The 19,431-nt window shown below is 43.2% G+C and overlaps 3 protein-coding genes across 4 annotated transcripts; 1 reads left to right on the top strand and 2 right to left on the bottom strand.

Moving 5' to 3' along the window:
* Positions 1-507: 507 nt before the first annotated feature.
* Positions 508-7,559, bottom strand: gja1b (gap junction protein alpha 1b). The gene is made up of 2 exons (XM_072362842.1): positions 7,364-7,559; positions 508-5,045 (listed from the first exon to the last, which is right to left on the bottom strand). The coding sequence occupies exon 2, from the start codon at positions 5,027-5,029 to the stop codon at positions 3,863-3,865; it is 1,167 nt and encodes a 388-aa protein (XP_072218943.1). The 5' UTR covers positions 5,030-5,045; positions 7,364-7,559; the 3' UTR covers positions 508-3,862.
* Positions 7,560-8,217: 658 nt separating this feature from the next.
* On the bottom strand, positions 8,218-9,291 carry LOC140267063 (gap junction Cx32.2 protein-like). Its single transcript, XM_072362232.1, has one exon. It carries the CDS (start codon positions 9,251-9,253, stop codon positions 8,411-8,413), a length of 843 nt encoding a protein of 280 aa, XP_072218333.1. The 5' UTR covers positions 9,254-9,291; the 3' UTR covers positions 8,218-8,410.
* Positions 9,292-16,522: 7,231 nt separating this feature from the next.
* Positions 16,523-18,588, top strand: LOC140267531 (gap junction Cx32.2 protein-like). 2 transcript variants are annotated; one of them, XM_072362840.1, is made up of 3 exons: positions 16,523-16,565; positions 17,282-17,359; positions 17,534-18,588. In XM_072362840.1, the coding sequence occupies exons 2-3, from the start codon at positions 17,291-17,293 to the stop codon at positions 18,065-18,067; spliced, it is 603 nt and encodes a 200-aa protein (XP_072218941.1). In that variant the 5' UTR covers positions 16,523-16,565; positions 17,282-17,290; the 3' UTR covers positions 18,068-18,588. The 2 variants fall into 2 exon arrangements, with proteins under 2 accessions (XP_072218941.1, XP_072218940.1); XM_072362839.1 differs by having other exon boundaries at positions 17,282-18,588.
* The last annotated feature ends 843 nt before the right edge of the window (positions 18,589-19,431 follow it).

Raw genomic sequence — 19,431 nt, 5'->3', positions numbered from 1 at the left:
CACATGCTGGAGAAACCACTGTGAGATGAAAAAATGGAACTGTTTTTCCTCTTGTGTTGGTCAAAGTTGCAGATGAGTCCTTGTTATCATACAAGGAGCAATAAAGCAGGAACAAATTAATGTTTTGTGATTTGTCAATCATAGGAGTCTCTCTTAAATATATTTGAAACAAAATAGCGCTGTGCATGCACCATCTTCACGTTGTAACTGCTCACCTCAGTCTAACGTCAGGAGATACAGTTGGCCTTGTGTCTAAACCCCTACAGTCAGCTGTAATGATCTTTCTCCAAACTTGGTCAACATCTGTAACATCTGTAACATCAGAGATGGCGATGAATGATCAGAAAAAACAGAATGATTGATGAAAAACAGAAAAAACAAATGACCTGCAACAAAGATCGTTTTAGTTCAAATGCTAAACCGCTAAGACAGAAGAAGTGCAGCAGTGGCTCCTCTGCACCAAACTGAGGACAAAGAAAAGCTGGAATGAAACTATGTGATCACGAGTTAAGAAAGAAAATATTTATTGGTTAAAATAGCATTTCACAGATACAATTAATGAGTTTTCCTTTTGCCATCATGCACTTACACTGTACAACAGTGGATCCTTACAGGTAAACATTGTCTGAATAACTGCAACAAATGACTATTGCTCCTGTTCTGTCAAAGAGTGGAAGACGTATCACACAGAACCAATGAAACCAGTGGTTAGATGTCCGATATTATGTCATGTAGAGAATTCTGTTGTAAAATAAATTAGTAATGTCTATCAGAAAACTCTAACGCTCACATGCATCAAATTACATCTTTTAACACCAAGATCTCAGTGCAAATGCCATTGTAGCAAAATGATCTGTGACGTGTAAGTACCGACGAAACGATGAATAACTGGCATTTTTAGAAATTACAATTAAAAGAAAAACAAGTCCAGATTAGGATTTAATCTAATGTTTGACAGATGTGGAGCTACAAAGGCATACTTTTAATACAAATGACTAAATATTAGTCCAGATCTATGACCAGTCTTCTAAAAACTCACATTTTAATTGTGACAGTTAGCTTGATTTACAGTACTAAATATCTATTTCTCAAGCAGCAATGGGTTAAAAATACCTACCGGGAAAGACATTCACTCAAATATGTAAAACACAGATGTAATTCTCTAGCACTCAAAAGATACAAACAAACAGAAAACACATGGATGAATGAAGGACTGTGATAAAGCCTCTCCTGATAGAAGCCAGACAGGCAGATGAGAGTTTACTGTGTGAGCAGCCGCTCTCATAGGCACCAAAAAACACGAAGCCACTGGACAAAACATAACACCACACAAATTCAAAGTTTATCAGGAATTAACAGTCGAAGGTGACCGATAAAGTCAGAATGAAAAACTCAACAAAATAATCTTTCCTCTCAATAAATACACATTTGTGTTGGGGGCGTTGATGAAGATGACTTCTTTGAGTTATTGGACAGTAGTCAATTTTTTTCTCGAAGTAGTAGATATACTCTGTGTGTTAGGTAATGAATACCTACTTACATGCGTCATAAAGCCCTTTTTGTAACTAACATGCAAAAAATGAGCCAAATGATTACTCCTTCCATAAAGTTGTTCTTTCACCACAGTATGCAATAAGTCCTGTTTGTGTCTAAGAGAAGCGTTCTCTTTGCTCTCCATGTACCTATGACATCATTGCTGTCATTAACTTGTGTTTCTCTCTCTCAGCAGGTATCTCTGGCCTGGTGTTACGCTGCTTGTTGTCCCCTCTTTCCTGTCCTCTCAGCCCCAGCTGGTCCAGGCAGATGGACCCTTCCTGGTTCTGGTTCTGATGGAGGTTTCTTCCTGTTAAAAGGGAGTTTTTTCTCTCCACAGTCGCCTCGTGCAGCTCAGGACGGGGACTGGATCAGAGAGAAGTTTTGGTGCAATCTGCTGGTTTCCTTAGCTAGGTTTTTAAATTGGCTCTGTATGAATTGGACTAATTTGGAATTTAATGAATTGGACTGTATCTTTGAAATGTGCTGAGATGACATCTGTTGTGATTTGGGGCTGTATAGATAAACTGAATAAGATGAGAAGTCAAACTAAAAGAATACCTATTGATACCTTTCAAAAGCATAGTGATTGAAATGAGTGCAGTAAGTATGGTAAAGTCCAACGGTCTGAACAACTGTAACTCTCTGTCAGCAGCCATGATCCAGTCATTTTATTGGTAACGATCATGTCGCATTCACTAGGTTTACAACAGTGACACACGCAGTGGATCATAGCTGTCCTAACCTGAAACACTACCACTGGTTGGCTGTTCAAACACTGACAGAACTCTGGTCAAATGTTCCATTGCTGAAAATGTACTTAAAAAAGTGGGAAACACTACAGAAACACTCCTTTGGGACAAAGAAAGGGACTTCAAGGAAGAGCTTCTATCTTTACCAAGACTGTGTTGATATTTAAACACAGAAGAGATATTTTCCTATCATTCATTCAGTAGTTTCAGTTATGTTAAGTTATGCTATGATTATGATTATGCTATGTTAAGATTACTCCACTTTCATGCAGTTGCTGAACTTAAATGAGTCGCCAAAGAATTTCAGGTATGGACAATGTGGTCCGGGTATGACCAAAAACATGGTTGCAGTTCAAATTCCTGCCTGCGATCAGAATGAGGGCTCACACCCAACTGGCTCTTTCAATTTCAAATTCGAGGCTTGGTGTTGTCAAGAGAAGCCTGAATGGATAGGGATTTGTTCCTTGCACTGGTTTTATTGACCAGATGAGTACAGAACAAAGAAACTCTAAGTAAACCAGAGTTACTCTGACGGGGTCATCTGGGGCATCTCAAGTCTGGCCAAATGTTGCAAAGTGAGCAGGGGGGACATACCCTCAGATCTCGGTTTTAATATGAAGTCATTACTAAGAGCTCTAACAGAAAATATAAGACAAGAACAAAAGATAAACCCAGTTCGACCAGTGTGGCCCTCTGAGTCTGAACAAGTCACTTCTCACTTAGATTTTTTTACCTAGAAGTTTAGAAAACGCCATTTTTAGTGAAGTCGGGTCATTGTACGGTGCACACTACACAACATGCTTGTCATGTGATCAGGAGATTTAAAGTGATACACAATTCACTGGTGACAGAGGGTCGCACACCACAAGATTTTAACCCTGACTCGTCTGTCCGGTCTCCAAACAACATGTCGCGCTGTCTTCCATGTCGTCCAAGTACAGTGTTTTCACAATATAGTGCAGGCTACAAACATTAAGAGACAGAGACAGGCTGGATTCTGCTCAGTTTCCTGAGTCCAAGCAGTCTGTGTTTTCTTTGTCACTGTCATGTTTGCTGTATTCCTCTTTCAGGCCCCCCCCCCCCCCTCGGGTTCAGCTACTCTCTGAGCTTTCCCTACTGACTCCTCAACATCAAGCATGCCACTCACACTAATGACATGTTTGACGCGTTCGCACATAACAGCTTGTTACCATCCACTGAATGCCTACTTGCCTCCGATCTGTGACCTCTGGAAATATTGAATATTGAGCAGAAATCATATAATGTGAATTGGATTTTTGATTTCATAGGAAAATTCTATTCCTATGGCAGTTCTATTTTCCTAAAGCTGCGCTACTGCCAATATAAAGTTATAATGAAAGAAAAAATAGATCTGCAACTTGTACCTTTGAAAGTGTTACATGAAAGGATTTAATGTCTGTCTGACTGACTTTTCGCAGAGTCTCTATACTGAGGACAGTGACGGAGGTTAGTCCAATCTTTTAAAATTAACCTATGTGATCAGGTGTTGCTGATTTTCTGCCTACAGCCACATATCCCATCAGCCAGGCTGAGGTGGAGGAGGGCAGAACCATGGTTTACACGTCCAGGTCGTCTGGCCTTGCCCTGCTGCTCATCCTGCTGCTGGCACGGCTACAAGGCCTGGCGTCCATCAGTGCCAGAGGCTGGAGTTCGTGCCCTGCTGATGACGACAGTTTCTTATGCTCGTGGGTATCGTCGGGAAAGTCAAAGGCTTGTGCATGGGAGTTTGAAATGGTGCTTCCTCCACCAGTCTGGCCAAGCCGGTTCTGCTCTGTAGAGTAGTTGGCCCAGTTCTGCTCGTTGGCCTGCTTATTATAATTACGACATGAACCAGTTCCTCGCTCCCCTGTGGCCAGCTTGTAACCTGGGGGGGACATAGGTGAGAGTGGGGCAGTTGGAGAGGAGCAGCCGTTATAGTAGGCGTATTTTGCGGCGGACAGGTCTTTAGGTGTGGGGCTTAGGGTGCCTGCGCTTGGGTAGAGAGTGGGCTGCTGTTTTCCCTTCACACGATCTTTGATCCTCTTAAAAAAGACATAGAAAAGCTCAATGACATTGAGCATCAAGGAGACCAGTGAGACCACGAGCATGAAGATGATGAAAACAGTCTTCTCGGTGGGACGGGACAGGAAACAGTCCACCCTGTGTGGGCATGGGGACCTCTCACATGTGTAGACGGCAGACAGCCTGAAACCGTAGATGTACCACTGGATCACCAGGAAGCCCACCTCAAACAAAGACTTGAAAAAGATGCTGACGATATAGGTTCTGAGAAGGGCTCCCTTCATCTTCACTTTGCCATGCTCCTCAATGCCATACTTCAGCTTTTTCAACTCCAGTTTCTTCAGTGGGATGTCAACATCGCCGCCATCATTTTGCACAGCTTTAAGCTCCTCCTCCTTCCTGTTGAACTTCTGCTCCTTCCTGTTCAGGTAGAACACATGAGCCAGGTAAAGAAGTGTGGGGGTGGAGACAAAGATGATCTGAAGGACCCAGAAGCGAACATGGGAGATGGGGAAAGATTTATCATAGCAGACGTTCTCACAACCAGGCTGCTGGGTATTGCATTTGAATGCAGACTGCTCATCTCCCCAGGCTGATTCCACTGCCGTACCCAGCACCAGGATCCTGAAGATGAAGAGGACTGACAGCCAGACCTTCCCCCCAGCAGTAGAGTAGGCCTGGACCTTGTCCAGCAGACGACCCAGAGCACTCCAATCACCCATTCTCAGGGAGTGTTAGCTGGTGAAAAAACAAAAAAACAGGCACACGGTATGAAGTATGAAGTAAAAATTCATGCTTACACACATACTTATGCTCGCTCTGCAGTGAAAATCTTCAGGGCGGTTCTTTATGCGTTTGTTCTTCACAGCATTATGTGATTAAGTAGAATTGTCAGTGCAGGAGACCAAATTAACTGTTTAATGACGCAATACACAAGCTAATCCATTTACTGGAAGCAGGGACAAAGGACACATTTTGATCTCTTTCCGCCCTCTTAATCCAGACAGGGGGTCAAAATAAACTATGAGAATGGACGTAAGTAAAGGAAAAAACTTTGTCAGACCTGAAAATTGCTCCAGGACACCCTGGAACTCAGCATTAGGTCCATGATCAAATCATAGACCCATGACAATTCTTTGTTCACCCCTTCGGCCCTCGACTAGTTATGAAACTTCTCCTCAAACAACAACCTCACTGATACGAGACACTTCTGATAAGAAGTTGGTCTCTCTGCTCATCACCAGTCCAGCGTCAGTAATAAAATTTAAAAAAGTCCGCAGAGGAGCAGCAACTGTCAAATTCAAGTCACAAATTCTACATCCCTTTCAGCAGCAGGCCACTTGGTGACCTCTGCAATCAAGAGGCTCTGCTGGTAAACCTTTGAGGAATGGCAGTGATTTTGCTTTTATAACCATTAGAGGCAGATCCAGTACAGGGAGCTTAACCCAGAGTCCACACTCTCAGGAGAAAAGTGCCCCGAAAAAACAGATTTACCAGTGTACCTCTAAACCTATTTCTCAGGCCTTCAAAATATGTCATGTGACCACTTTTAGCATTAAGACTGTGTGTCAAAGGTTGTACACACTAACAGCTTGTTTAACTCATGACACCTATGGTTACTAAGCAAAAGCCATCTCCAGCTGCCAAACCTTTATACTCAAACTCCAAAACTAAGATTTCTCCACACTTTTTCAGCCTGTGCCCCTGCCTGAGCAGGAGGGGACACAAAGCTGCTGGACAGACACACAAAATGGCTTCAAAGAACACAAGAAAAGTGACTCAGTGCTGTCGCATTAGCAGGAAAAGGCTGCAGCGCTGTGTGACTGTGCTCTCAGATGAGTGTGTGGCAGAACACTGTGCTCAGTGAGGCCTGTGGTGAGCTTCTCTGCTCACATCCACAACACATATCCTCTGGGGAAAACTGCAAATTCCAAAAATGACAATAGTTGGTTACAGGATGCAAAACGTCGTCTTTAATGTGAATTTGGTAACCACGGCCCCTTAAAGTGGCTCCAGTCTGAGTGGATCCTCAGAATGAACAGAAGTGACTACAACTTCAACTGCTTTAAAACACCGTTTTCATGCCAAAAACATCCAAAATACACATTTATTTGAATTTGTGTTATCTGAGCTGAGATTTGAAAATGTAAAATAAAGGTTTCAGATAAAATGTGATCCGTAGTCTCCAGGTTTCAGCTTCACAGCTCCACCTCTCTGACGGAGGTTTCCACACCGCTCAGAGATGAAAATAACTACCATGAATGTGTGGACATTTTACTTCAGAGGACAATGTTGGCCATGCCTTCGTTAGGAAATTACTTGGATAAGTAGGAACCTCCAGCCTCATCCACATGGTGCCAAATTAAGTGCATGTGCTCTCACTTTTCCTCCATCAAACTGCAGGCAGGACGTGTCTATCAGAGCTGAAAACAACTTTAGAAGGCATCCACCTTCAGGAAAGTCGGAGGAAAGGAGAAGCTGAGAGTAATAAAGTTTATTTGTTCTTCTCAGACAGACAATGTCCCGCCACTTTCTACATGACTGAGTTTGCCTTGAACAAATGTAGAGACAGAGCAGAACAATGGACTCCAACACAATGAGCCACTCAGCAGAGCTCTCACTCTTCTTTAAGTCTGTAACCTTCTTCTTCATAAGTCATGGGACACGATTGAAAAAAGTAAATGAGTGAGTTGGAGCAATTCTTGGTTGAACAGAACTCTGCAGTGAAAACTCACTGGATCTGTGAGCAGAAATCAGAACATTCCTTAAAGCAGAAGGAGGTCAGTGGCTTCAAACCAGCAAAACCCACAATCAGCAGCTCGAGTGGTCCAAAAAGGAGGAAAAATCTCTCTATCCTTCATCAGTGCACAGATAGAGTATTGATTTGTGTTTAGGGACGTTTCATTAGAGGGAAACGGATAAGAAGTACGACGGCTTTTTTCCTGTAAGTCACAGAAAATGTGAAAGTTTCCTCGTTGAGGTGCGTGAGTTTGGAGCGTTTCTAACGGGACGTTTCCTCGCGTCTTCTCTAACAAACAAAAGGCACTTGAACTTACCTGGAAGGCTCCAGAGACACAGAAAGACACCCAGCGGGACTTTCTCCAAAGTTTCTTGCACAGTTGATATCCACGTCTGGGACCAGGAGGGAGACTGAGCCGAACTTGTCAAACTTTCCTTATAAGAGCCCCGTCAGAGTTCCAGTCACCTGATCTCTACGTCAGGAGCGGAGCCCTGAGTGCTGGGAGCCAGCGGAGTCCCACAGGAAGAGCCCAGGCTCCTCACTTCACCTCAGTCTGACTGTTTTCTGATCGGACACATTTGTGTTTAGCTCATCTGTGACTTTACACTCCAACAGTGTGTGTGTGAGAGTGTGTGTGTGTGTGTGAGTGTGTGTGTGTGTGTGTGTGCTGATTCTTTTCCTGAGGTGAAACCAGCACTTTCTGAGGCTTCAGCCCCTGGAACAACACAGTGAACACTGCTCTCACACTTTCGGGGACTTTTTGTTCAGCATCAGTCCTCAAACAGAACTGCACTGAGCAAACTGTCGGTAGCTTTTAGGAAAGTGACTAAATGACCCACATGAAGCCATGTTCCTGATGTAGCTGAACATCTGAAACTAAATAAATGATTCATCAGGTAAAAGTCTCACTGTAATGATGTCATATTACACCTTAGTGACATATTGGTTCTGCTGGGCGATCAAGTCTTGCAAACTCATCCTTCATCATGCACCGACACTATACTGTGCACACGCATTGTTGTTAAGCAGTGCACAGCACCACCTGGTGACGCAACCAGCACAGTGCAGATGTGTTCACGAGCACAGAGGGTCCCAGTAACATGCAGCCATGAACTCAGTGTCATGTGTGGAAGAGATTATTCTACCTGTGAGATAATGGAGCAGTCATCCAGCAGAACAATCAGTGTAATTCTTTATCAAGTCATTACAGTGCGTCAGTAATTCAGTAAAGATTCATGTTACAGTATGATTTTACCTTTGTGATTGACAGAGTTTCCTCACAGTAACACAAAGCAACAACTGGGAAGAACATGGGACAGACAGATGTTTAATGAAAGAAAGCATCCAAAAGTGAATTCCTGCATCAGGTGTCCTTCTCTTTAGCATCAGCACGGAAGTCTGACAGGCTGTGAACAGGCAGGGGCAGCAGCGGAAAGCCTCCACACTGGTTGACCCCCCAGGCTTGGTTGGATGGGTAGTGCTGCGAACTGAGCACATGCTGTTGATCTAGGAGACGTTTCGTGGCACCTCTCCTCTTGTGACAGAGCAGGTATATGATTTCAATTATGTTGAGGAGCACAGAAATGCCTGAAACTACAAGCATGAAAAGGACAAAGATGGTCTTCTCAGTTGGACGGGATATGTAACACTGGGCTCCGCTGTAATGGGCACAAGGTGGGCACATGCAGTGAAAGATGGAGACCATGAACACAGAACCAAAGATGTAGAACTGGCCCACGCAGAATCCCACTTCCAGGAGGATCTTAACAATCAGCTGGGTCATGTAAGTGCGGAACAGGATTCCTGTTATCTTCACCTTCCCTCTGTCATCTGTATACTTGGGTTTCTTCAGCACAGTTCCATGAGCTCCATCCTGAAGCCGCGCCATCAGTCTTTTCTCTTTGTGAATGATGTGCACAGCATAGCCCAGGTAGACCAGGGTGGGTGTAGACACAAAGGTGATCTGCAGAACCCAGTAATGGACGTAGGATATTGGAAACTTCCAGTTGTAGCAGGCATGTTCACATCCTGGTTCCATGGAGTCACAGTAGAATTCTGACACTTCATCTCCCCATACATTGTCTGCGGCTGCACCCAGAACAAAGATCCTGAAGAGGAAGAGGACGCTCATCCAAATCTTCCCCACTACAGTGGAGTGAGACTGGACTTTGTCCAGCAGTGAGGACAGGTACGACCAGTCACCCATGGCTGGAAACCAAGGTCTGAACTGGAAGAAAAACACAGAGGTGTCAAACCTACAGGTGGAGGTTGAAAAATTAGACTAAAGCAGGCGTAGCATTATTCTACAGCATTTTTAAGACAAGCCAGGGAGTCAGGGATAACTGTCAAATCTATGAAAAAATCAAACAAGTGAAAATGAAAGTTGTCCCCCCTGACTGATGAGATTTCACAGAAACACCTTCTCTTATTTATTCCTTTCAAATTCAACTTTGACATGGCAAAAAGAACTCTGGCATGAAGGAAATCTGGCACTGAGTGAAAGAAACAAGGTGCGAGTAAGTCCTGGAAGAAAGCCTTCACGTGAAAACCATTTTATACTTTTGAAGAGAAAAGATATCCCAGCTGTCAATGGGCCAGAGGCGGGGCCCACCCTGAACTGGTCAACTTGTAATATTGACTATGTTTGCATCCTTTGCACAGTTACAGAGTAAATATAATCTACCTGGACATAGTTTCTTTAGGTATTTGCAAATAAGGGACTATGTAAGAACACATCTGCAAAATTATGAGACTTTCAAAGGCTTGTGTCTTGATAAATGCCTCCGCCCCATGTCTTGCTCAGAAAAATCAATATCTTTTATATATGATATCTTGCAATCTACTAGTCCTGTGAACTCCATCCCAATTAAAACAAAATGGGAGGAAGAACTGGGCACTGAGATACCGGACACTATATGGGAAGAGAGTTTGCAGCACACTCATCGATGCTCCAATAATGCCAGGCACTGCCTAATCCAATTTAAAATTTTACATCGTCTTCATTACTCTAAGGAAAGGTTACATAGAATATTGTCCCCTATATGTGACAAATGTCATGCAGCGGACGACACGTTGCTTCACAGCTTTGCTCTATGTTCTAAGGTCAAGTTCTTTAGGTCTAATATCTTCAGTTTAATGTCTGAAATACTTAAGGTACAGTTAGAGCCTAAACCACTCACTATTATCCTTGGAGTGTCAGATGATATTAAGAAATTAAACAAATCCCAGCAATGTTTCCTCTCCTATAGTCTCATCGTTGCCAAGAAATTACTTGTCATGCATTGGAAAAAGAAAGAAGCACCCACCACAAAGATGTGGCTAAGGGATCTTACTAACACTCTGCATTTAGAGAGAATTAAATATACTCTCATGGATTTTTTGTTGCTGTTTTCTTTGTAATTTATGTATGTTTTTTCTTCCCTTTACATGTTTGGCTATTATTTCACTTTCCATTGTTATGTAAAAAAAAACAAAAAGAGAGCACTGTATCCTAGCTGCGCACATAGTCCCTTATTTGCACACATTGGTGTACTGTATACTTATATGTTTGCTGTAAATGTGTAACTCTATAACAACGTGCTCTAATAAAAAATATTTGAAACTTGTAATATTGACTAAGTGAAATTTAGAAACAGTATGAAAGATGTTTCAGTGGTGGTCTTTGGACAAGTTTGGACTGCACTCTAAAGTTTTGGAGCATAATTCTTTTGTTTCAACCCTAATTACACATTTAAAGTGATTTAAGGATTGTGATTAAGAATTTGAAGCTGATACAGATGTTGCTGCTCAAACCTTGTGGCAACACTCAATGACCATAAACTCCTCTTGAGAAAGTTTCCACTGTCCAAGATGTCATAAAAAACAGGAAGTAAGGCAGAGCTGTGCCAGTTTAGTCAAGATCTGGAAGGCTGAATAAAGTTTCAGTTAAAGCTGCAGATCTGCTGCTCACAAAGTCAAATTAAACCACCATATAAGCTACTCTTAGAGTTCTATTGGCCCTTTGGAAGGTCCTGTTGGAAGTCCAGGCGTCTGTACTATCAGACAGGTTCCGTACATCCAGGTTATCTTCTGTTTGAATAACCCTAACAACAGAAATCTTGCTAATCAGTATGAAATTGTGTGAATTTGATGTACTGCACATTCGCGTAATGTATGAGAAATATGTTCTATTTGGTCATGTCTTTGACATATAAATGTAATTCATGTTCATTTCAAATCCTTCAAAGTCAGCAGGAGGAGGTTTTAGAAGGATCGGCCCCTGTTTCAGGCTGCATAAACAGTCCCTTCAGCAGACGTGTCTCTCCTAAAGATGCTTCTGAGTGAAAGTCAAACAGTGAAGTCTCTAGTGTGAGTAGACCCTAACCGTCCACACACCAATGTCTATTTCATTTAGCATTTTCTAAGAGAACTGACTGGTCAGGGGGGTGCTTTCACACAGATGTTTCATCTCAAAACCTAACCTCCTCCAAGCAGGGGAGCTTTACAGCATCGGTTAGCATGGTGAGACAAACCAGTAAGCAGCGGACCAGCTTCATGATACTGAAAATCCAGAGTTAGCTCACTGAGACTCTGATCTTACTAAAGGCCGCTGGCCAAGATGGCGGCACAAATAGTTTCACATCAACAAAACTATTTCTACTAACAGGGTGTACATGGAAGGAAACTACAAATGCTCCATTCATTTAAGAAGGCTTCCTATGATCAGATGATATCAAAATCATTCTTAGTGAGTCACCACGATAGGTTCAGATGGAGCAGCATTTGATGAAAGACCAGCAATCCAAGCTGAACTTAAAATGAGCTGCCAGAATGAACCACTCCAAGCTGAAACACAAGCTGAAGCTTTAGGGTGACCCTGTAGTCCCTGGACCTGAACACCACTGATTAATGTGTGGGGAGGGAACACCAGATGCCCCAAAGCACATTAACCTGAAGTGCGTGTGAACAAAACAAGCAAAGAAATCCTTCCTCACTCATATTAACATGTTAAATAAGCATTTTCATTCTGAATGGTAAAAATAGAAAATGTACTCGCCTGTTAGGCTTCAGATATTAGAAATTCTTTGCCATGAGCCTACCGCAGAGGAAGCCCAGTGCAGGCAACAAAAGACACAATGCAGCGACCAGGGTCAGACTTAAATAGTGGTGAGAAGTGTGGGTTTGGTCCGACTGACTCAGACATGTTCGTAACAATCTGCTGACTGCAGCTTCTCATTTCCCTTTAGCAAACTGGGCGCGATCCTGCTCAACCCGGTGACAATGTTTTTATCAGTGTCACTAACTGGAAAGGGAGACCTGACGATCCCTAACACCACATTTCTTCAGTATCACCTCACCCATCCAGGCCTGTGTTCGGCTGCTCGTTCTGCAGGTGTGAAACGCTATCATGCAGAAATGTGCATCCATGAGCAGGATTATAAGAAACTGCATTGACTCATAAGTCATTTCTGTACAAAAATGTTGAAACCTAAAACTGTATTCCTTTTTTTTAATATGCCTACATGCTCATTTTGAATTAGATGCCTGCTGTATGCTTTATGAAGGTTGGGCCAGGAGCAACAAATGGCTGAGGAAAGAATTCGTCCTGTGCTGTATTAGTACTGTCATTTTACAGCACTTTACGAGCCACATTCCCACACACAGCTTAGTCCACATGGTATTACAGGCTACCCCGGGCTTTTTGCCTACCACACACACACGCTGATGGACGTATCAGAAGCAAAGGGAGGTTCATTGTCTTGATCAAGGACACTTTGTGGTCCAGGGAAGTGTGACCTTTCAGCTGACAGACGGCCACTCTTCCTGCTGAGCTTCAGCTGCCCCACATGTCAGTAACATGACCGAGTATTAATGATAGGCTGAATGTTTCAAAGGGGCTCACCACCCTGTAAAGGTCTGTGGGGGGAACAGCAACATCCTGTTGCCTGACAGGAAGTGATGTCACTCATAGACATCACATCACATCATTCATTTTCTTTTCCATCTAACTCAACTCATTTTAATTTGATGCTCACTGTCATTGTTGACATCAATAAAAATGAGTTTAGGAACTCCCACAGTTCAGAAAACAACCTTTCAGCCAGTTAGAACCACAATAAAGTTCCAACATGAACAATAACTGCACAGCCAATAGTAATGAAGCAGGCAGTGTTAAAGAGTTAACCAAACTCAGGTGGTCACCTTTCCTACTGGTGTTTCTGCTTCCTTCTGAGCTCCGACCCCCCCACTGTGCTGCGTTCACCACCTGCAGCAGATCCCAGCATTTTATTCCACCTGTCTGTTCACTTTAAGATGCACCACAAGGATAGCTGTGAGTGTCTGTAACAACATTCAAATGGCATTCTTGTTCAGGGGAGACACACAGTAGATAGCTGATAATAACAACGAGGATGTGAAAAAGAACAGAGAAAATCAAGCAGTTAATGTTCAAAAAGGCTGATAAGATGAGTAATGACTAATGAGTAACAGCAAACAGGTGGCAACATGGTGACCAGAAGGTGTTCCACGAAGCTGGATTAAGGGAAAGCCTGGCTTATCTCCATAAGTCTGGCTCATTTAAGAGAGAGTTCACACCATGACCTTCTCCTTTGTCAGAGTTTCTACTTACATCCCTCTCCAGCTTCTTGTGTTCCACATCTAGTTTGGTGCTCTCTATACCCAGCAGAAGTTTCTGTTTGTACAGAGTTTGACATCCTGTGATAGAGGAAATGTGCCTGTGAGCAACAAAGTATGAAGGCAGTGACAGTAATGGGAAGAGTTACTTACTTCACCCTTTGCTGCTGGAGTTTGTGTTCCTGTTGCAACCTGCAGTAAAGAGTATTGGTGATAATTAGGCCTGTTGGTGTAGAACAGACAGACTGCAGACGCATCCAAACCGGTTCACAGGTTTAATAATAAGCAGCCGACCTGTGGCTTTTCTGTGTCTACAGACACAGTTTCATCATCGAATGCCCGAGATGTGCCGAGGCCATCAAACTGCAAACAGAGAAACACGCAGCTGTTGAAGCAGGAGATCACAGGGATGCATGAGATGCAGAGTGTCTCCATGGGAAGAGAATTAAATGGAACAGAACTGCTCACACATGGGTTAGGGACGTCCTCTGTGGTCTGAGGATCCAGCAGGCAGATGGTGTCTCCCACCTCTGACAGATGCACCGTCATTCTAACTGAGGGAAAGTGATCAGTACCTTCTACACACTGATCCCACACACTTTGGGAACATAACCCGAGGAGGTCCCTCCCTCTATTCCTTCCACAAGGCCTCGGCCTTTTTTTGGTAGCTGCAGTGCAACATATTTACAGCTCAACACATTTCTTCAAAGGCTCCTCTGAAATATGTTCTTTACTTTCACCTGCTGCCAGGTTCACTTCTGGCTGTTCAGATTGCTGCTGTTGAGCTGTAACAGTGAAGAGTCACACACTCATGATAATACAGTCACAAAGTATGATGATGTGTGCTGATTATGGGGTTATTAATAAACTGAGCAGGGACAGTATATCTGTGCAGTACATCTCATAAAGAGACAATTCAGCTCCATCAGCATTCTTTGTTCAGCTGCAGAGGAAATTACAGCTCTTGTCTTGTTCTCCTTTTTTCCACCATCCACTCCTCAGAGCTTCCTACGTTCCTCGAGCACTCGCACATAGCCAAGTTACGTAAGCCTCACTTGAATCAGCCTCGATTAGATGCAGCTGAAATGTCTGAGTGGAACGACTTCAGGCTTAATTGGGAGATGGTGTTAGTCTCAGTGAGGCTTTCCCGATACAGCCTGGCTTTCTTTAGCTACGTTTGTGGAACACCCCTCTGGGGTCCAGTCCAATAATCTATTTTATTTAGGAACCTTCCAATCACAGTGAAATGACCCGAAAGCAGCAGCCATGATCAGAGCTGTCAGGATCCTCCAAATACTCAGGAAAGGAGCTCCAGTGCTTCCTTAATGATCAGAGTGGTTGTCTTTTCCTGAGTCCTGAAGGAGCTTTAACCTAAACAAGGCAGAGGAAACGAGGGGTTTTTGTTTGTTTGATCAGACACGGGGGAAGATAACTGAGGACACCTACAGAAAATGACAGATAACAGAGAAAACTGGGGGGAAAAGACTAGAAGCATTAAGTGGCAGACAGTCAAACAGCTGAAAGAAAATCTGCTAGAGACCTGTTAGAGAGGAGGCTAACAAACACACACTGGGCATTAACACTGATGTGGCCACCCTGCATCTGACCTTCTATTCTCTGAAGCTGTAGGGATATCTTTTGTGGTCAAAGGTTTGGGTGCTGTGTAAAATGTCATTTTAAAAACAGGATGCATTCATTTCCAGATCTCAATAAAGACAACATCTTAACCACGACAGAACATAGAAAACATAGCCAGTGGTGACAGTGAGACACTCCACTACTACGTGATGAACATCAGCGACCGCTGAATCTGATGGAGAGGGGAGTCTTTTTGGTTGGAGCATCATCCTGCACCCACCCACATCTTAGCCAAAGGTCTCGTCCGCTGGCTGTGGGCCAGCCACAGAAACTGGGATGAGCCTACACTCCCTGAAGAAGTCTGGGAGACTTGCACCAGCATTCTACCTTCTTTTCACGCCACAGTTTGTAGTTGATAGTTGACAGAAGATTAGCAAACCAGTTTTCTTTAGTTTGGCATGGAAAATAAGCCGTTTTGGACCCAGGTGTCAGATTTGATTTGTCTGTATTCATATTGTGTGGAGTAGGGACCGTATCAGCTGCTCTCTGTTGCTTTCTTCTCCTTGTCATTGCTGTGCTGCCTGTAACCTTGGTAACCTTGGGACTATGACACAGACTGCATTAATAATTCTGTTTATCATTCAGTGGCACTTCTCTCTGTTGGGTTTTGGCAGTGTTAGAGCACACTTTAAGAGGTCTGCACTCAAATATTCTCACAAAAGACAAATATAGGATTTCCTGTCTCACTTTATTCATCTTCCCTTGGGATAGTGGTTTCTGTCCCTCAGGGTAAGGCTGTGAAGGCTATGCTGGACACAGGCCATTTTTATCTGTATGATGTACTGCACGATATTCATTTACGATAGTCTTTCTTTTTCTAGTACATTACTTCTTTAGCTATGTCTTCCCACTGTTTCTCATATTGGGCAACACAGGCCTTGCTGTACGGACCTGATCCAATCATGTCGGTGTCAGAGGAGATGAGAGGTCGCATCCTAACTCAGAACAGTAAAAATGCTGAAAGATGCTTACACAGCATTCCAGACACACACAGCATGTGGCTACACTGCTCGTTCTGAGGCAGTTTTCCCTGAAATACTAGGATTCTAGTGCAGAGAAATGAACCACAGGCCAATAAAAATGACTTTTTTACTTCCCAGAGTATCTGTTTCAACACTACTGAGTGACTGAAGACACTTTGTTAGGGAGTGTGGGTGGCTCAGACAAGACAGAAATCCGATGATTTGGCAATCGACATGAACTATAAAAAGGGAAGTGACAGTATCGCATTCAGGGACTGACTGAACAAGGCAGTGGTCATTGCTAAGGTAGGGACGCACCTAATCTCATACAAATACAATGAAAGTCTAACAGTCTGTGGGAGCAGAGCAGGGCCATTTCAATTCATGAAAAGCTAAAAAAGAAAAAAAATGATGCTCTAAATGAGGCTTCAAATACTGATCGGAAATGATTTAACGTAGCTGACAGAAGAAAAAAAAGCTGCTCCCAATCCAGTAATAATGAAGTTTAAAAATGTCTCTTCTAAAATGTTCAGTTTAGAATAGCTGATGAATATTTGTCCTGCACTTATTTGAACAGACTTTAATGAAAATTATATGAGACAAAGCAGCACTAATGTTAAATTTCATTAAGAGTTTTTCCATCCAGCAGTAACACATTTGGATTTATGTGAACAAACCAAAGCATGTTTTATCTTTCAAATTCCTCAAAGTGTCCATTGTTTGCCTAAATGACAGCTTTGTAAACTACTGCCAGCGTGTGTACTCTGACGTGGGAACAAACGAGGTGGGATGTAACATCCTGCTTTCACTCGCTGTCAGGACACCATCAATCTGTTCTTTTAGAGGTTTTCAGTGCAGTGGCTGAACAGAACGATGGATGTATCTAAGTCAGAATCGGACACACCAAATGAATGCTGTGAATGCTCAAATAAAAGTAAAATAGAAAAAAAATGTTACGAATAACACAAAGTCATGCAGTGAATCTAAATAATGTATTCATCCAAACTTCTTGTGTCTTGAAGGCTGTCACCATGGGGCAGTGGTCTTTTCTGTCTGATCTGTTGGACAAGGTGCAGTCTCACTCCACTGTGTTTGGGAAGGTATGGATGAGTGTTCTTTTCCTCTTCAGGATCTTTATCCTGGCTGCTGGTGTCGATAAAATATGGGGAGATGAACAAGGAAATATGAACTGTAACATCAAAAGTGTCGGATGCAAAAACATCTGCTACGATCAGTTTTTCCCTCTGTCCCACACACGCTTCTGGGTCCTTCAGATCCTCACCGTCTCCACGCCAACACTCATCTATCTGGGCCACGTCCTGCTGGTGATACGCAAAGAAAATAAGATGAGAAGACGCCTGCAACAGAAAATGAGTAAGACTGGGATGAATAAACTTCCCAAGTACTCAGATGAATGTGGCAAAGTGCAGCTCAAGGGTGTCCTACTGGTCAGCTATTTGATTCAGCTGGTGTTCAAGATAATGCTTGAAGTGTCTTTCATTGTAGGCCAGTACTACCTGTACGGCTTCATACGCATGCCCACTAAGATCTCATGTCACACCTACCCTTGTCCAACACCAGTGGACTGCTTCATCAGTCGGCCCACAGAGAAGACCATCTTTATTGTCTTCATGTTGGCCATGGCTGTCCTCTCTGTGTTTCTCAACATTGTGGAGATATTCCATCTGATGCTCTCAAAGATGAAGGAGAAGAGCAAGAGGAAGAGGAGAAGCAGCTGCTCCACTCCACAGGAGGTCGGCTGCATCAAGTCAAACCAAAACGAACCTGGGGGAGTTACACTTTGCTGAAGGACTGTGTGCTGCTGGGCATGCTTAAGACTGAGATAAGTCCCTTCCAAGCAGATCAGAGCTATAAGCACCTTGTGTAGCCATTCATACACGACAGTGTAACAACTTTTATTTCAGGCTTTAAATCGAGTCAGATTGAACCGAATCTGTTCACTTCATTTCACTACAAAGCGTTTTGTACTTCAGATGTGATGGTCTTAGTCTGTGCAGAACTGCATGCTTCCTACTCATTCACACACGTCCATACACCGATGGATGCCTACCTGGTTCAGTGTCTTGCCCAAGGACGCTGTGACATGTGGCCCAGGGAAGCCGGAGTCCAACCGCCGACCTTCTGAGTCCTGGGTGACTGCTCAGGTCGGCTCCATTGGGATCCATGTTAGTCTGATGGCTCAGCGGCTTTACATGTGCTTTGCTTCTTTTCAAGCCAACAGATATTCAGTTGTCCCTTTGTGCTGTAAGTCTCATGATGTATTGCTTCATTGTGGTGCTGTACAGTGGAAAATGCAATCGATTTTCAATCCTTTATTAATTCCACAAATAAAAGTGTGAATATAATTTGACTCCAAGCTTTTTTCTAAGATATGAGCAGATACGCTGTTCAGAATCCATCATCCGACCCTTCTTTTAACCAGACGAGTCACTGCTGCATACGAAATATAAGAGATCATCAAACTAAAGACCGAATGAAGGAAATGAAGGAAAAATAGTTCAGGAGACTTTTTAGGGATTCATTTTCTAAGACAGCTGGTCATTTATTGCTTTATTTTAGTCAGTAGAACTGATAGCAAACATATGGAATAACCACAATTCATATTTTTTGGAAAATGCTCATCCAGCTCTTTTATTTTGAAGGGGGAAAAAAATCACAAATCCTGCAAACAACATTAGTAATAAATAGCTTTTTCAGAACAAATAGAGGTGAAAGAAATGATGGAATCCTTAACCCCAAAATCAGTTAGTGCTTAGTTCCAGATCCTGAGTCCTTTCTTGACTAAGAAAGACTCCATTCCTCATCAGTCGGTTCCAGATCAGCTCTGCAGGATGGAGTTTCCTCCATAAAGCTGGACTCAGACGGAGTTTGCAGGTCACATTGTTGAGCCTGTGGAGAGATGCAGTCCTCCTGAACATACCTGCAGAGGTGATGGCTGCCATCTCCCCTCACTCAGTTGTGTCAGTTTGAGTTTGGGAACGTGCCCGTTGTCTTCAGCCAGTCATCTTTCTATGCTTCAGTGGAGCAAACTAAAGTTCCAGATTGGTGATTCATCTGTGAATCTCACTTCCACCCAAGCATCCACAGTCAGACTGCTTCTCTTCAGCCCACTGTGACGGTTTGCTTTGGCTTTTCTGGGTGGAAATCCCAT

This window comes from Leuresthes tenuis, unplaced genomic scaffold (genome assembly GCF_036924035.1).
Source record: "Leuresthes tenuis unplaced genomic scaffold, fLeuTen1.0.hap1 SCAF_13, whole genome shotgun sequence".
In the NCBI taxonomy this organism is placed as follows: Eukaryota; Metazoa; Chordata; class Actinopteri; order Atheriniformes; family Atherinopsidae; genus Leuresthes; species Leuresthes tenuis.
The sequence above is the reverse complement of the archived record's forward strand: the minus strand, read 5'-3'. Positions and strand labels throughout refer to the sequence as shown.